The sequence below is a fragment of the Neofelis nebulosa genome, chromosome 12, assembly GCF_028018385.1.
Source record: "Neofelis nebulosa isolate mNeoNeb1 chromosome 12, mNeoNeb1.pri, whole genome shotgun sequence".
In the NCBI taxonomy this organism is placed as follows: domain Eukaryota; kingdom Metazoa; phylum Chordata; class Mammalia; order Carnivora; family Felidae; genus Neofelis; species Neofelis nebulosa.
This window is the reverse complement of record NC_080793.1, coordinates 49,108,734-49,127,338: the sequence shown is the minus strand read 5'-3', so window position 1 is coordinate 49,127,338 and position 18,605 is coordinate 49,108,734. Positions and strand designations below refer to the sequence as shown.

Below are 18,605 nucleotides of genomic sequence, written 5' to 3'. Positions count from 1 at the left end.
TCTCTGTTTTTATCTTATTTTTCCTTCTTTTCCCCTATGATCATCTGTTAAGTTTTTTAAATTCCACATATGAGTGAAATCATATACTTGTCTTTCTCTGACTTATTTTTTTTTAATTTTTTTTTTTAGCATTTATTTATTTTTGAGACAGAGAGAGACAAAGCATGAAGGGGGGAGGGTCAGAGAGAGGGAGACACAGAATCTGAAACAGGCTCCAGGCTCTGAGCTGTCAGCACAGAGCCCGACGCGGGGCTCGAACTCACAGACCGCGAGATCATGACCTGGGCCGAAGTCGGCCGCTTAACCGACTGAGCCACCCAGGCGCCCCGACTGACTTATTTTTCTTAGCATAATATACTCTCGTTCCATCTATGTTGTTGCAAATGGCGAGATTTCGTGTGTGTGTGTGTGTGTGTGTGTGTGTACAGTAACGTAATATATAGGGCAGAAGACTATGTGGAGTTTCTCTTCTCGTGGACTGTTCTGGTCTATGCAGACAACCATTTCTGAATACTGTATACTATGTTTTCCATAGGTCCCGGTAAGGCTGATGGAGGCTGGGGGCCTGATTCTACAAACCTATGAGAAGTCTTAGAGGGGCCCCCTCACATGGCCATCTGGCCTTCCTTTGCCATAGGTGAAGGTGTAGGGAAAGAGCTATCCAGTTTAGGGACTGAATTTCTTGTGATAATCTCTTCTCTCTGACCTGCTTGGGGGGTTCTTCCCAGGGACTCTGCAACCTTGGCGTGGAGTTTGTCCTTGAAACACAGGTAACTGAAGAGGGGAAAATGGACGTGGGAAGTGTAGGTCAAGTGAGGGGGTAGTGTTGAAAGACATGGTGGGGAGTAGGTTCTGGTAGCTTTGCATGCTCTGTGTCGAAAGTAAAAGGCAAGTGGTGGGGTCAGAATGATCCTTGAATATTATGGGATCCGGTGATAAATGGATTTGGAGGAAGAAAGGCACCCCTTGGTGGTGGTGATAAAATGGAAAGTGAGAGGTAAAATGGTCCAGTGGGCAGGGAGTGGTCAGAGATAAAGAGATCAGAGTTAACGCCCCAGTGGATCCCAAAGAGAACAGTCTTCCCCAGGTCCCACATGGGAAAGAATGCCTGCTTCCTTGGTGGCTGTAACTGCTCCAGAAAAGTAGCCTCAAAAAGGAACTTGTACAGGACCCTGTACAGGTCCTCCTGCAGGAGATGGGAGGTTCAGAGTACATCCGGGAGCAGAATGGGGACAGGTCAGGGTGCTACACAGCCCTTTACTGAGAAGGCCATCCTTGTCTAGACTCTCCTTGGTTTCTCTACTTTCGCAGATTAACATGTTCGATGTGAGAATAGTGTGATAAATGAGCTCTCTGACCAGTCATCCATACTCCCTCCAGGGAGTGTTTGGATATTATTTATTCACATCAGCAAAGATAACCCAGTCATCTGATGCAGCCAGTGTGATTTGAAACCTATTTTCCTTAACTGTTATTTGGTCTTGGTATATTTTTCAGTCACTGAATGCATGCATTCTAGGTGTTTTATCTTTGTTTTTTGTTTTTTGAGAGGGAGAGTGTGAGCAGAGGAGGGGCAGAGAGAGGGAGAGAAAGAATCCCAAGCAGGCTCTGCACTGCCAGCCCAGAGCCCGAGGCGGGGCTTGAACTCATGAAGCAGGAGTTCACGACCTGAGCCGAAACCAAGAGTTGGACACTCAACCAACTGAGCCACCCAGGCACCCTACTAGGTGTTTTATCTTAATCACAAGGTTCTGTGTTTCACTCATAACAACGTATTTTTCGCTTGGGGAATCTACCAAGAAACAGATTTAACGCAAGGACAAACAGAAGGTTTCAGTGCGTTTTAATTAGGTGCTGTCATAGTGAACAGCAGGTAACAGTCATGAGAGTCATTCGTCAATACCCACTCTGAGATGAATCAAGTAAAGTCCTCTCCTTCAAGGGGCTCTCATCTTCCAGGAACAGGACACAACAAAAGAGGAATATAGGGTAATTAGTGCCGTAAAAACAGCCATGCAGCAACCGTAGGCATTCAGCGTTGTGAGTTAAGAACTCTGCCAAGGGATTAGTCTTCAGGGTTCAGTGAAGATGTGATAATTAGCTGGGCTTTTCACCAGGGGTGACTAGGAAGTTTCCAGACAAACCTGGAGCAGGACTGCTCTCTTTTACTACTGTGTCAGAGTTAGAAAGGGATGTTGCAATCCTGATGCAAAGTTTTGATGAATAGATTTTCCTAATTATAAAGTCAAGAGATCGGGTATAAAAAATGAATTTGTGAAACTGGGAATTTACTATTAACTGAGAAATTTAATGCACCATCAAATATGAGATTGTCCTCAAAATACCTTTGCAGTTTTTACCCTCAGATTTTCAGGCCGTACCCACCTCCTAGCGTCAGACAGTACGAGGAGCGGGTCATTAATCAGGGGCCCTGAGTTTGCACACCAGGTTGGAGAAAGGAAACATTTTGCACCCTCTTGCTCTCACTATAGCTGCCTCAGGCCCTGCTGAAAGGTGAAGACTCATCTTCTGTAATGAAAGCTATGGCATGAGGCTTATTCCTAACATGAGGATCAATTTCTGCTAGGAAAGAGCCTCTTATCAGTTCCAGAGGAAAATTCCCCCCAAAGAGGCACATCTACACAGACCAGAAAAGCCTGCCCTCCACAGACTTGGTGTCTGGCCCTGTCGTACTTGGCCATCGTGGGCTCTTCCTGCCAGAGCTTTATTAGCCCACACAGTGACTGCATCCTGCTTTCTGTTTCCTTTGAACTACATGGGCTGGCCGCCCTCATTCTTCAAACGTATTCGACATAAAAAAGGAAGACTTCTCTTACATATGTTTTTTTTACAAAATCTGGAAATATCATTCAACTATTTCTTTGTGTTCATCTGGGAAACCTTTCAGCCAGAAACCACAACAGAACAGGGAGCTGCTGTACTGAAAGGGCAGTGTGAGGAAGGGGAGCGCGGGAGGAGGGCTCCCCGGTAATTGACAAGCTGAATGAAGAAGGAAACTTGTGTGAAAATGGAGGTAAGGGAATAATAGATCCAGGAAAGGAGGGAGAGGTATCAGGTGCTGGAATCAGCAAAAGAATCAGGTACATCTTCCCCATCCTGGGCTAGGAGCCTCCTCCCAATTTCAGATACTGATGTAAGACGCTGACTGTGCTGACTGCACAGAAATCAAACACGTCTTTGATGCGATGCCTGCTTATTTTCTTCAGGTTTATTGCTAGAACTCAGCTGACTTGTCAGCTATCAAGAGCGAGATGGCATAGTTTCAAACCAGTTTATAGGAAAAGACATGTAATGGAGAAAATGAAGAAAATAGCTACCACTTATTAAGTGCTAACCCCAAGGAAGGGGTGGCTAAGAGCCTGTAAATGTACTTATGTCAGCTCTACAAATATTTTTTACTCCATTTTCCATTTGAGAAAACCACAACTTGGGAAGCTGAGTCGTTTCTGAGCAGAAGGGGTGTTCCATGCAGAACCCTGCATAGAATCTGCAAGTTGAATCTCCCCTAGTGAGTTATGGGTGATTCTTTACGTTGGATTTCTGGTTTTTTAATCGATTTTTTTTTACTTGAAAAATTATTCTTTCTCTTTTTCCTTGGGCTTCTCTTTTTAGTGGTTACATTTGTACTTTCTGATGCTTTAATCTATTCTTTGTTCCCTACCTTAGATTTTTGTGAAAGAGAAATTCGCTAATGCAGCTTCATTTGCCCATCTGGTGAAGGAAGTTTCTCAGAATTTTATATTCACTGCAGGATGGTTATGGTAACATTATAAAATTTCATGATTTTTAAAAATTTTTCTTAACGTTTTATTTATTTTTGAGACAGAGAGAGACAGAGCATGAACGGGGGAGGGGCAGAGAGAGGGGGAGACACAGAATGGAAGCAGGCTCCAGGCTCTGAGCCATCAGCCCAGAGCCCGACACGGGGCTCGAACTCACGGACCACGAGATCATGACCTGAGCTGAAGTCGGACGCTCAACCGACTGAGCCACCCAGGCACCCCTAAAATTTCATGATTTTTATAAGACCCATGCTGACCTCTGTAGAACAATTCAGAAGTTAATCAGGAAAGATAACCAAGCAAAAATATCGAAGAATAGAACAGGAAACATTTTTACATATCTAGCTTTACCAGACAAGGAATTGGATTATAATACAGTTACAACACATGTAAACATGGTGACAGTAAGGGAACTCAGGTGGCCAGAACAATGAAGAAAACAATCCCAGATATGGTCATATTATCAGTAGTAATTAAGTTTAGAATTAGATGTTAATACAGAAGAAAAGAGCTTTCCAGTAAATGGTAATGGGATAAATGCCTGGCACTCTAGACACAAATTGATTTAGATGCTCATCGCAAATCATAGATAAAAATAAACAAAATTCTTTTTTTTTTTTTCAACTTTTTTTATTTTTTATTTTTGGGACAGAGAGAGACAGAGCATGAACGGGGGAGGGGCAGAGAGAGAGGGAGACACAGAATCGGAAACAGGCTCCAGGCTCCGAGCCATCCGCCCAGAGCCTGACGCGGGGCTCGAACTCACAGACCGCGAGATAGTGACCTGGCTGAAGTCGGACGCTTAACCGACTGCGCCACCCAGGCGCCCCAAAAATAAACAAAATTCTAATGGAATATAGAAAAAAATGTGAAGGGGGGCACCTGGGTGGCTCAGTTGGTTGAGCATCTGACCGTTGATTTCAGCTCAGGTCATGATCTCGAGGTTCCTGAGTTCGCCTTGCATCCGGCTCCACAAGGATGGTGCAGAGCCTGCTTGGGATTCTCTCTCTTCCCTCTCTCTCTGCCTCTCTCTCTTCTCTGACCCTCCCCCACTTGTGCACACGTGTGGTCTCTCCCAAAATAAATAGACTTCAAAAAAAAAAAAAGAAGAAGAAGAAGAAAGAAATGTGAAGTATTTAAAATATAAATGGGAACTGATAATTCATAAGATCTATGGAGGAATGAGGACGGAGAGTACTGGTGTTCTACACATTCAACACACCGGCACTCAGAGAAAATATAAAGAAAATGGGCTGTTATTTGTAAAAAAGAAACTGACAAAGAGGTACATCATAGGACTGTAGCCACAATCTGCATGAGGTTTATACCCACTTTTCAGAAGTAAGGATATATAAAAACAAAATTCATCAGGACAGTACAAAACTAGTTAATGTCGTAAAATGAAACCCAAATAAAGAGAACTAAAACTAGCAAACAAAGCAAATGAAAGAACATTCTAGCCCACGAGTACATAAACATGATTGAACAGTGATGCCTGACATTTTAGCCTATTAAATAAGCAATTATTTAAAAGAAATAAAATATTGATTTTATACGCTTGGTGCCACTACATCCATTCCTGGAACTCTATCCCCCAAAATGTTTGTAAAAAGGTTGCACCTGATTTTGAAAATTTTTTAATTTATCTTTTTATTATCCCAATTTTTTTCCTTTCAGGTCCTTCCCTATTTCTCTTCTTTCCTTCACAGATAAACCTTCTCAAGAAAAGTTTCTATCCACTCTGTCTCCAATACCTCTTATCTTATTTACCCTCAGTCAATAGTTTCTATCCACTCTGTCTCCAATACCTCTTATCTTATTTACCCTCAGTCAATACACTCTGATCTGGATTCTGGAGCACGAATTCTGCCAAACCTCACTTTCCCTGAAGACAAGACATCACCTTTTGACATATCTCTTGCCTTAAACACCTCTCATCACCCTTGTCTCCTGCTTGTCCTCCTATTGTGCTGCCTCCATTCCAGTGTCATTCTCAGGCTCCTTATTCTCTTCCCCCATGAAATTGTGAAGGTCCCTATGGTTCAATTTGTGGTAGGCTTTCTATTTTCTATGTCTAAAAGACCTCAATCATTCCTTAGCATTTAGGGACCAGGTATACTTCAGCTGCCAAGTTAACATTTCTAGCCATAGCACTCTGCAAATTCTAGAACCGTGCAACAGATATCAGGGCTTAGTATTTTTGCATCCTCCAGTTTCTGGTGATAGATGCTACTTTTCTTTTGCTTTCTGTGTTAGTCTATAATGTAGTTGAAATTAATTAACTGATTGCTTAAGACTTTCATGTTTCCTTCCAACAAAAAGGAAAAGTTCCAAGAGGGATGGCACTTGGTTTTCTTTATTCAGCTTTTTATCTTGAAGGCAGGCATAGCACCTATGATTTAGAGACTTAAGTATTACATGTAGTTTGGATGAAATGAATGGATGAACTGTACCTTTAATTAAGCTACAAAAACAGTCTTGGTATTTATTTATTAAAAATAAACCAATACAAAAAGATTTGAAAGTAAAACTTTAAACAGAACAAAGAGAATAATTTAAAAATATAAAGGTGACCACTGTATAACTAGTATGATGTACAGGTGAGCATAACAGCATACAAGCAAAAATATTGAAAACAATAAATATAATAAAATAGGTAAGTACATGAATAAAGTCATTTATGATGGGCTGGTGCCTCCTATGAACTGGGTGTTTTGACTTTATAGTTGCTTAATACTATCAATAAATGTGACACATTTGATTTATTTCATGATGAAATCTTTCAAAATGACTAAACATGTGGGAGTATGATGAAGTGTATCTGTCCATAGTAATTGTTTTTACTAAATGTTCATTTATGTATTTTGAGGTGGGGGGAGTGCATGTGAGATCTGGGGAGGGGCAGAGAGAAAGAGAGAATCCCAAGCAGGCTCTGTGCTGTCAGCAGACAACCGGACACAGGGATTGATCTCATGAACCTTGAGATCATGACCTAAGCTGAAATCAAGAGTCTTGACGCTTATCCAATTGAGCCACCCAAGCACCTCCATACTAATTGTTTTATTAAGAGCACAGGTCTGGGGCACCTGGGTGGCACAGTTGGTTAAGAGACCCACTCTTGATTTCAGCTCAGGTCATGATCCCAGGGTCATGGAATCGAGCCCCACATTGGGTTCTGCGTTGTGTGTGGAGCCTGCTTAAAGATGCTTTCCCTCTCCCTCTGCCCCTCTACCCTACTAGTTCTCTCCTCTTTCTCTAAATAAACAAATAAATAAATAAACAAACAAATAAAAGAGCATAGGTCTGTTTCCTTAGCTCTTAATCATTCTTGCAAACTTGATAAGAGATCTCATCATTTCTTGCTCTGACAACTGTCAAAATAGTAGCTCTATTCTTCCTTTTTCAGATAGAGACTGATTCCTTGGAAGTCCTTCTTCACAGCCAGTATGGAGTCTTCATTGCTCAGGGGAGTCTTTCTATCGCCAACTCCTGCACCAAGCAGGTTTCCAAGACTTCCCAATGCTGATGAAGTCCAGTAAAGAATATTTTCAGGTCAGTCTCAATCCAACCAACCTCTTATGCTGAACATGTTTAAGATATGCTGGAGCATCTGGTGGAGGCCACTGGCAGTCTGAACCTTCTGGAACTTGCTGCCATCTACTGAAACAAAAGAAAACGATTGGAACCAGCTAACTGTCCATCAGTAGGGGATTGGTTAAATAATTTATGATACAACCATTTATAGGGAAACAATATAAAGTTCTCTATTTACAAACATGGGAAGATCTCCAAGTGAAAAAAAAAGTAGGTGCAGAACAGTGACTATAGGTTGCTATCTTTTACATGAAAATAGAGTATAATAAAATGTTATATTCTTACTATTTTGCATATGCATAAAGAAACTAGACAGATTTAAAAGACATGAATCCCTTCAGACTATGGAAAGCATTGGAAGAAATTGTGTCACAATGTACATTTATTCATATGCCAAAATTTAAGTTTACTACGAAAGAAATTCAAGTTAATAAATATATTCATAAAGGGAAAAATAGAGGGGAAATGCACAAACATTGCTGGTGACCACATTTTGGGAACATTTTTATATGTCTTAAGTCCCATCCTTAGGATTTATCCAAAAACGGGGGAAAGTTTTGTGCCTAGATTTTATAAGTTTATTAGAGACTATAAAAGAATGAAGTACCAGAAGTTATATATATTCAGGAGCAAATAATGGGCAAAGGAAACTATAGTATGCATATTCATTGGAAAGTTGTATAGCCACGTAAAGATGTGTGAGCGGGAAACAATTACTGATGATGGAATTGCATTTTGAGGACAAAATTTAGGCTACGTTATTCACATAGCGGGGTCACAGTTTGGTTACTGAGAGACACACGATGTATGTTTCAAGTGATTAGTAATTTGAAAATATGAACCCAAGTTATAATTGAGGTGTTATTATGTTGTGCCGGATAGAAATCACAGCTAACGTGCTTTACTGAGGCAAAGTGTTAAGCATCTTCCTCCTCCGCCTTCTCTACTGCCCCATTTCTTTTCAATTCATACAAAAGCCGCATTTCATTGTTATTCCAAAGGCAGAAGCCAGGAAGTACAAATCTTAAAGAAAAAGTACGAATTGAGGAGGAGAGCTCGGAGGCCGCGACACGTTTATACCACACGCGCAGCGTAACATACGGGCACCGGTTCCGGCCCATTGAATCCCACCCCCGCAGCGACCCCGAGAGGCCCTGCTCGCGCTCACACCACACCCCTCCTCCTCCCCAACCCCCGCCCTTTGCGTCTCCCCCGTCCTTCCTCCCCATCCCCCATACGTCCGCCCACTGACGAGGTCGGACGGCTGCGCAGCCGCAGTAGCTGCCGCGGCCGCTCCTAGCCCTGGGGATCCTGGGACGAGGCCTTTCCGGAAGGAGCGGCTCGGCGTCCGGGGCTAGGCCCTTGTTCCAGGCCCGGGCTCAAGCCAGGCCCTCGTTCCAGGCCCTCGTCCTAACACCGCTCTCCGTAGCCGCCGCGACGCTCTGGTGACAGCGGAGGGCGCCGCGGGCCGCTCGCTGAGGGGGCCGGCCTCGCCGCCAAGCGAGCCGCAGTACGTGGCGGCGCCTCCCCCTTGGCCCGGAGCGGAACTGCTGGAGGAGCGGCAGCGCAGGCCGGACGGACCAGGTGAACCGGGTCACTTAACAGCTTTCTGGTGATGAATCATCTGCATGACAGTCAGATTTGAGGTCCACAGCCCTTTGTGGTCCTGCTATCGGACAGTTTTCAGTGGATGACTGACTGGTGTGATCTGAGGGGTGCCGCAGGGACTGCTTGCCCTTGATAAGAAAAGCGAGCTCCCCGGCTCTTTGGACAGCCTCGTTTCCTTGAAAGCTTTCAGATTATAACTTCTTTCTCCGGCACAGATCTGTGCAAAAGGAAGGCTTTCACACATGAAAGTGTCTCTTGGTAACGGCGAAATGGGCGTCTCCGCCCATTTGCAGCCTTGCAAGGCAGGAACCACACGTTTTTTTACCAGCAATACTCACAGTTCGGTGGTATTGCAAGGCTTTGATCAGCTTAGAATAGAAGGATTGCTTTGCGATGTGACACTGGTACCGGGTGATGGAGATGAAATCTTCCCCGTTCACAGAGCTATGATGGCGTCTGCTAGCGATTATTTCAAGGCTATGTTCACGGGTGGAATGAAAGAACAAGATCTAATGTGCATTAAGCTTCATGGGGTGAACAAGGTTGGTCTGAAGAAAATAATTGACTTTATTTATACTGCAAAACTTTCTCTTAATATGGACAATCTTCAGGACACTCTTGAAGCTGCCAGCTTTTTACAAATCTTACCTGTTTTGGACTTCTGTAAAGTATTTCTTATTTCAGGAGTCTCTTTAGATAACTGCGTTGAAGTTGGACGAATTGCTAACACCTACAATCTCATAGAAGTGGATAAGTATGTCAATAATTTCATCCTGAAGAATTTTCCTGCATTATTGAGTACTGGAGAGTTTCTAAAACTCCCTTTTGAACGGCTTGCCTTTGTGCTTTCCAGTAATAGTCTTAAGCACTGTACTGAACTTGAGCTCTTCAAGGCTGCCTGTCGCTGGCTAAGGTTGGAAGATCCTCGGATGGATTATGCTGCAAAATTAATGAAGAATATTCGATTTCCATTGATGACACCACAGGATCTCATCAATTACGTGCAGACAGTAGATTTCATGAGAACAGACAATACCTGTGTGAATTTGCTTTTAGAAGCTAGCAATTACCAAATGATGCCATACATGCAGCCAGTGATGCAGTCAGATAGAACTGCCATTCGATCTGACTCGACGCACTTGGTCACATTAGGAGGAGTTTTGAGGCAGCAGCTGGTTGTCAGTAAAGAACTGCGGATGTATGACGAAAGGGCACAAGAATGGAGATCTTTAGCCCCCATGGATGCTCCTCGTTACCAGCATGGTATTGCTGTCATTGGAAACTTTCTTTATGTAGTTGGTGGTCAAAGTAATTATGACACGAAAGGAAAGACTGCTGTCGATACAGTTTTCAGATTTGATCCTCGGTATAACAAATGGATGCAGGTTGCATCTTTAAACGAAAAGCGCACATTCTTCCACTTGAGTGCTCTCAAGGGACATTTATATGCTGTTGGTGGGCGCAGTGCAGCTGGTGAGCTGGCCACAGTAGAATGTTACAACCCAAGGATGAATGAGTGGAGCTATGTTGCAAAGATGAGTGAACCGCACTATGGCCATGCCGGAACAGTGTATGGAGGCTTAATGTATATTTCAGGAGGAATTACTCATGACACTTTCCAAAATGAGCTTATGTGTTTTGACCCAGATACAGACAAATGGGCACAGAAGGCTCCAATGACTACAGTCAGAGGTCTGCACTGCATGTGTACAGTTGGAGACAAGCTCTATGTCATTGGTGGCAATCACTTCAGAGGAACAAGTGATTATGATGATGTTCTAAGCTGTGAATACTATTCACCAACCCTGGACCAGTGGACTCCAATTGCTGCTATGTTAAGAGGTCAAAGTGATGTTGGAGTTGCCGTCTTTGAAAATAAAATCTATGTTGTAGGTGGATATTCTTGGAATAATCGTTGTATGGTAGAAATTGTCCAGAAATATGACCCAGAGAAGGATGAGTGGCATAAAGTTTTTGACCTTCCAGAGTCTCTTGGTGGCATTCGAGCTTGTACTCTCACAGTTTTTCCACCTGAGGAAAACCCTGGGTCACCTTCTAGAGAATCACCTCTTTCAGCACCTTCAGATCATTCTTAGGACTAAAATGTAATACCTTTACAGCACATCATGGATGATCTCACACTTCCCCTTCAGTTATCTTCTTACAGCGATTGGTACAGTTAATTAGATAAGTGGTAACTGATGTTATTTGTATTGTTTGGCTTAGTGTGTTTATCATATGGTTAACAAATGTATTGTGAAAATGTATTCAACATAGCCAGCTGTTTTAACAGATGTAAGAAGATAGGTAGCGAACTGTTTTAGATGTCTTTGTGGTGTTGTGTAAGTTAAATTGTAGGTGATCGTAGTAAATGTGTAACTGTGTTCATTATGCTTCAAAGTGGAGAGTTTTCATCTTTGACTTCAAAACATCAAAGGGAGGCTGCCTGCTCTAACCTAAAATAAAAGGTCGCCAAATATTATTACCTACGTCCCTTTTTTCATATAGTTTTTGACATCGTTGCCAATTCACCAGATCGTGTGAGTGCATTCAGAATACGTGAAGTTTCTTAGAAATAAACAGTAAAGCCCTAAGCCAGGGTTTTGTATTTCTCTCTGGAGAGGGAAAGGGACAGAGAAAATATAAGGTCGTGTGTGCACACACACGCATACATACATGTGTATATACATTCGTATGTCCACACATAGGCACATCTGATTTTTAAGTTGATACTTCATCTGTAGGGAAATTGTTTTTAAATTAATTTTTTGTTCTACCTAGCAGCTATTTATATTCAAATGGGAATTCAGTACCAGAGAATAAGTGTCTGTAGAGTCATACTAAATTGAGACAGATAAGGGCTACAACATATTAAATTGACCACCAAATTTGTCATTTGACTAAATTGTCACTTCAGATGAAACTTCTTTTACTTCTTCTGCTTGTGAATTCTGTGGAGTTGCTTTTATACAGGTTATTTAGCAAAGTTCAGGTTTCTGAGAATTGGTTTAGCTGAGTAAATGTAAGCTGTGCTATTTTCTACCTTTTTATTCGGTAAAACTTAGATGAAGACAGCTGAGAGAGGAATATGCTGAACAAAACTATAGGATTTTAAGTTCGGTTTCCCAACTCAGTCATTCTAACATGATCATTTGATTTGGGGTGGTTGCTCCAGCTTTGATCTGCCTCAAGGCTGTGATTTGAGCAGGAGAGATACAGTCAGTTCTGCGTCGAATCAGAATAATGTCCTTTTGGCTATGTCTAAAGAACAGGACCAACTTCAGATTCCCTAAGAAGCCAGCTACAGAAAGCTTAGGACTCTGCTGTCTTTCAGGCAGTACTAAAGTCGATGTTCAGCCTTTAAAATACCAAGGGCATCCCACCTGGTTGCGAATCACATGGGGAGATCCTAGTGAGACTTTTTCAGCAAAAGGAGTCCTCTTTATGTAGTGAGTGATTCTGGAGAGGTACTTTCCTAGAATAATTGCCTACCTGAAGAAAAAATTTACATATGTACTTTGACATACATATGAATATGTATATCCCTACACTTGGGAAGTTGTCATAGTATAAACCAGGAACAATCTTTTTATTGACAATCCCATAATAAAACTCAGGAACCAAGACAAGAGGAAATGGCTTCCAGGGATCTGAACCTTACTGCCCATACAAGTGTTGATTCATTTTAATGCTTTTTATGATTTCTGCATTGGCAGAAAATTTCATACTTTCTATGTTTTTTTAAATGACTAATTTTTTATTACTAAAAGTAGCACATTGAGTACATTTAGAAAATAGAAAAAGTAGAAATTGATGTAAACTTTGTGCATTGAATAAGCAAGAAATGGCATCCCAATCATTTCTTTATTAATAAGGTTAAATATTTGTGCGGTTTCTTTTGAGTAGCTGTGTTTCCTGTGTTTGAATGTTCATGTCTTTTACCCTTGTGATGATACCTATTGGAGTTGCTTTGTTTTTTCATACCAAGTTATAGGCTCTCTATATAATAAATGTAATTTAACTGGCATTTGCTTGCATCGATTTCATTTTCTCAATCTATTACAGTTTTACAAAGGCAGGGCCATTTAGTTAATTTTTGAGGTAAAATTTGTCCATCCTTTTGCATTTTGACCTTTTAGGGATAATTCTGCTATAGTTCCTTTATTATTATTTTTTTAAATTTATGTTTATTTTTTAAGTAGGCTTCACACCCAGCCTGGGGCTTGAACTCACAACCCAGAGATTAAGAGTTGCGTACTCTACCAACTGAGGCAGCCAGGCATCCCTCCTTTATTTTTTACCTAGTATTGATGTATGACTCTTTTGGCGCTAATTGTGACAGGCTGAGATGGTATTGCCCTGTTTGCCTTCTAAAAGCACAAGCTTTTCTCTTTGCCTTGTTGAAAAAAGGTTTCTGCCTTCTGTTACCTTTGACTCTGTTGCTTTGTAATTAGCTAAATGTTGCCCAACTGCTCCCCCTATTTCCCCTGCCTGCAGCCTCACACACTCCACCTCTCATCCTTTCACTTTATAATTTTCTGCAGTTGATCTCTCTCTTGGCAATCATAAAATAGCTGACTGATGCTATTCAAATACTACTAATTACATCCGGAATTCCTTGCTTATAAAGAAAACTTCAGTAGCTTTGAAATGATTGGAGCCGATTTTTTTTTTTACAGAAAAGATGAAAAAAGGATAAACTCCAAGTACATTAAACATTTCTTAACATTTCTTATTTTCATTTTTCTAAGTTTAAAAATTATATTTTTCTGATTATAGAAGTACTATAGAAGCATTATAGAAAGTATAGGAAAATAAATGTGAAAAGTATAAATTATCAATGATTCCATATGTCAATGGTAATTTCTGTTAATATTGGGTATATTGTGCATATACACATGTACAGACATCAAATATTTTTCAAATCTGCCAGACCCTAACCTAAAATCTGGATGGTAAGAGGAAATAAATTCAACTTTCAAAGACACGCTGCTATCATGACTTTTTCTCTAGGTTTTACAAAATGTATAAAATAGTAAATAATGTGCTTTTTTCCTAATTATCAAATACATGTGCATTAAGAAAAACATTCTATTTTTACTCAGGCAAATCCATACTTCTATTTTTCCCTTCTTGTCAACAGAATTCCTGTAGTTTACCTGCAAACCAAACACATTCAATCATGTTCAAATTTTTCTGGTTTGTAATTAAAATTACCTGGTTTTGATTATAAAGACCCAACTATGCTCCTGCAGAACATTTCATTCAAAACTACAGAAATCTGTCAAAAGCAGTGAAACCAATGTCCTATCCCCAGCTCACCCGTTTAAGGAACTGAAAGACCCTGGGATAAGTAAGCTCTCAAAGCTTGAGTTTCCCCTTTAGTATGTGAAATTAGGGTGGGCGTTAATAATTGTATCTCTATCAGAATTATAAGTAGAAAATGTTACAAAGTGATTAGCATAAGATGTGCACAGAGAAGCATTTAGTAAACGATAGTGGGTATAATAAAATTGGCATCATTTTGCATCACAATTTTTTACTTCAGTTTTATCTTAATGATTAAAAAAAATTTTTTTTAACGTTTATTTATTTTTGAGACAGAGAGAGACAGGGCATGAATGGGGGCGGGGCAGAGAGAGAGGGAGACACAGAATCTGAAACAGGCTCCAGGCTCTGAGCTGTCAGCACAGGGCCCGACGTGGGGCTCGGACTCACGGACCATGAGACCATGACCTGAGCCAAAGTCAGCTGCTTAACCGACTGAGCCACCCAGGTGCCCCTTATCTTACTGATTTTTATAGGTTATTTTCTTAGAAAGTATTAAATGCCTGTACAATTTTCCACTCACGAATGTACCTTCATATATTTTCCATTTCCCAATAAATGTATATTTAAATATCTACCTTATGTTTTCACCATTATAAATTGAGCAAGATTTTATATTCCTACATAAAATTTTGTCCATGTCTGGCTTTGATAAATTCTAAAGAAGTAAAATCTAAGTCAAATAGTTTAGGTTCTTGAAAAATATTTCCAAGGATGCGCCAATGTGCATTTTCCAGCAGAATGTGTTTAGTGATTATTTCAAAGGAAATCTTTGCAGTTCTAGTTACCTTCCTGGTTTGGGTTTATATGTTTTCAGTTACTGACAACACTGAATTTTTTGCTTATTGAGCAGGTGCATTCTTGTGAGTCATTTTTTCCTGTCTTTTGCTTTAAATGTCCTATCTGCTGCAAAGACTTTTTTTTTTTTTTTCTTAATTGGTGGGGGCAGGTCTACTCAACTTTTTAAGGTGAGCTATATAATCAACATATGCTAGTTCAGGTTCACATTATGATTTGATAATATGTATATGCTGTGAAATGGTCGCCACAATAGGTGTAATTAACATTCATCACCACACATAGTTACCGATTTTTTTTTCCTGAAATGAGAACTTTTTAAGATTTACTTTCTTAGCAACTTTCATGTACACAGCAGTATTAACTCTAGTCACTTGCTGTGCATTACATCTGCAGGGCTCATTTATCTTATAACTAGAAATCTGAACCCTCTGACCACCTTCACCCATTCAATTTGACACAGCCAAATATGTCCATCTTTTTTGCATTTTGAACTCTCAGTGATAATTTTGCTGTTTTTTTGTTTTGTTCTGTTTTACATAGTACTGATGTCACATTTCTTGCCCTTTATCCTATTGCTTTATCAGTGCTAATTCTTAACTTGCTGAGGTGGCATTTACTGCTTATCTTCTGTTCAGATAGCTTTTCTTCTTTCTGATTGAAATGAAGATGAATTTTTAAAACAAATTTATAAAAATCCCTTTATGTTAGTATTAGTCTCTAAATACAGTATTTCCCCATCTTTTTTCTTTGAGTATATGTCTTAACACGTAAGGTTTTTTTGGGTTTTTTTGTAATGTGGTGAAATTACTTTTTCCTTTGTCATTTTTAAATGTTTTCTTGCATATTTTTCCCTCCATGATATGGTACAATTATCCCAGTATTTTATATTGTTGTGAGTATGATTTTTTATTAGACTTCTGGCATGAAATCTAATGTATGTTTTCAAATTGTTATCCAATTGTCCCATCACCACTTTTTGAATAATTTTCGCTTTCTCACTGAATTTTTAGGCTTTTTAAAATCGTATAATAAAATCGTGGATGGGTCATTTAGGGTCTCTTTCTTCAGTTCCAATGACCTTTTATTCAAATTGTCTTTGGTATATAGATTGCTGTTTTGAATGAGATTTTGTTTTCATCTTGTATTCCAGACTTTATTGCAGTTATAGTGGGAAATACATGGTTGAAGCATGCTGGTTTTCTGTCATCATTACTGTCATTGATTCTTAAGTTTTTGGATGAAATGTTACTCTCATTGGTTTGTAACAGATTTTTGGGTTGACTCTCTAGTGTTTTCACCTTAGATAATTATGTTATCTGCAGAGTATAAAAAACCTTGTTTCATATGATCTGTATCGTAACTAAAAACATTAGTTTATGCTTCCAGCACAATTATAGTAGTGACACAAGGCATTGTGTCTTGCAGGTGATTTTAAAAGGGGTAATTATAGTTTGATAATTTATTTGTTAAAGAGAGACATTCTTGATTTTGCTCATTAAATGTAAGTGAACACAGTGCAGAACTGTTGAAGTTGAGTTCCTTAACCGAGAATAGGTTAGTTCCTCTATTTGCTTGCTAACAGTCTCTGAGCAACCACTTTCTAGGGACTGATATTATTCTGCCATCTACTGGTTGAAAGTAAAAGTCCTCGTTTTAGCTAGATTGCAGAAAATGTATCTCCTGAAAGACAAACAACAGCAGCAAGACCCCAGTAATGACAAAAGCCATGAGAAATTTTGGTAGCATATGGGAAACTTCAAGGCTTCACATCATACTCATTACATAATTAAATATACAAAACCTATGGTAACTTTTGGTGGATACAGTGGGACAGTAATCAAAGAGAATGTATTTTTTGACATCACATAAAAATATACATGTAAATTGCTTTGATCATTATTTTATTGATAAATTCATATAATTATGACTATTATCAAAGGTTTGCAACATTTTGTCTAAGCAACCACATTCAGTACTGCATGCCCCTTTTCGGGTGGGCAGGGGAGTACACTCCCCATTCTTTTTAACTTTTTTTAGCAGAGAGCCTTATCATGAAGACACTTACACAGTAAATCTTTTCAACAGCAGAAAGGATATAATATGCAATAATCCAGGCATAAGTAAATCTGACAAACATATTATTCTAAGAGCTTTTTATATGGGCTTGCCCATGTGGATTCCACGGATCAGGTCACTGCTCTAGCCACACAGCTTTCATTCAGCCTAAACAGCAACATATGTACACAGGCACACACACGTGTAATGCAGACATCCAAATTCTTTAGAGTACCATCCATGGGCTTTCTTTGAGAAAGCGTGTTTCTTGGCTATGGGAATGGTAAGAGTGGCATAACTCCCCATTTTCTAATTCTCCAAAACATTGTCTCAGATTAAAATATCCTCCTACATTCATACATTAAGCATTCTTTTCCTCGGGAGGGATATGACTGAAAACAGGTGACTTCTTACTAAGACTGGTCCTGAATGACAAACCAGTCGCTGGCTGGATGTTGTATTTAAAGAAAAAATCACTAAGACAACTGATGACTCTGGACCACAATAGCACTTCCCTGGAGTAGTTATTACACTTCTGTGATGTCGCAGGACAAAGCTGTTCTATTTGAAGAAATGGGCAGTTTTTGAAAACTTCATCATAGAAATGTTGAGGATGCTGTTAGGGAGATGACCACAGATGGTGGTATTAGGCACAAGAAACATGCACAACCTGCGACTGCTCAGCTCCATGCCTGCATAGAAAGAGTGATTGATTGCCCTCTAGTCCACATTTCTGTATAACTGCCCCACTGCTGGCTTTCAGGAGACCAGAGTCACAGAGAAAAATCTCAGCAATAACGTAACTCCGTAACAGCCTTGTCCACCCCCTCGGAATGACTTCACACCCCAGACCTAACCCATACCATAGTCCCAATAATTCTATTCTACCCAAATTGGGCATTCAAGCCATAAAGACTGCTTTTATTAATATTGAGGACATGGTACTGAGAAGCACTGTCCTCTCACATCATAGACGAGTATCTATTTGTCTGATATCATATATCTGATTATCATCTTTTTCAAGTTTCTGAGCCACATGGCCACTTTGACCCAACAGACCGGCAACCCAATTTCCAACTCACCTGCAAAGCTTCGTATAGTGGGTTTTCATACACTACATTCCACATTTATCCTGGCATTATAGTTTCCAAGGAAAGAGGAATCTTGGGTATCCTTCTCAGACCTGTTGGGAAAGGAATGTGGCCAATAAGACACAACCCTCTCAGCTTTTGAGTGAGTTTTACTTTCCTACCAGTGACTACCCCAGCTCCACTGTGTTCCTAGAACATCCAGGATAAAACCAGTACATACTAGCTCAAGCACTTTGGTCCAGCACTGATATTCTTTTCCCTGATTCCCTTAGAATCATGTAGCCCAAGCTCAAACCCTGTAAGAATCCCCTTTCTATCCCTTCCT

General features: G+C 40.1%; 1 protein-coding gene across 1 annotated transcript; it reads left to right on the top strand.

Moving 5' to 3' along the window:
* The first annotated feature begins 8,664 nt into the window (after positions 1 to 8,664).
* KLHL9 (kelch like family member 9) lies at positions 8,665 to 13,032 on the top strand. Its single transcript, XM_058695226.1, has one exon. It carries the CDS (start codon positions 9,248 to 9,250, stop codon positions 11,099 to 11,101), a length of 1,854 nt encoding a protein of 617 aa, XP_058551209.1. The 5' UTR covers positions 8,665 to 9,247; the 3' UTR covers positions 11,102 to 13,032.
* The last annotated feature ends 5,573 nt before the right edge of the window (positions 13,033 to 18,605 follow it).

What these genes read in the sequence shown, in the direction of transcription:
- KLHL9 (XM_058695226.1), top strand. Translation starts at nt 9,248, where the DNA reads ATGAAAGTGTCTCTTGGTAACGGCGAAATGGGCGTCTCCGCCCATTTG.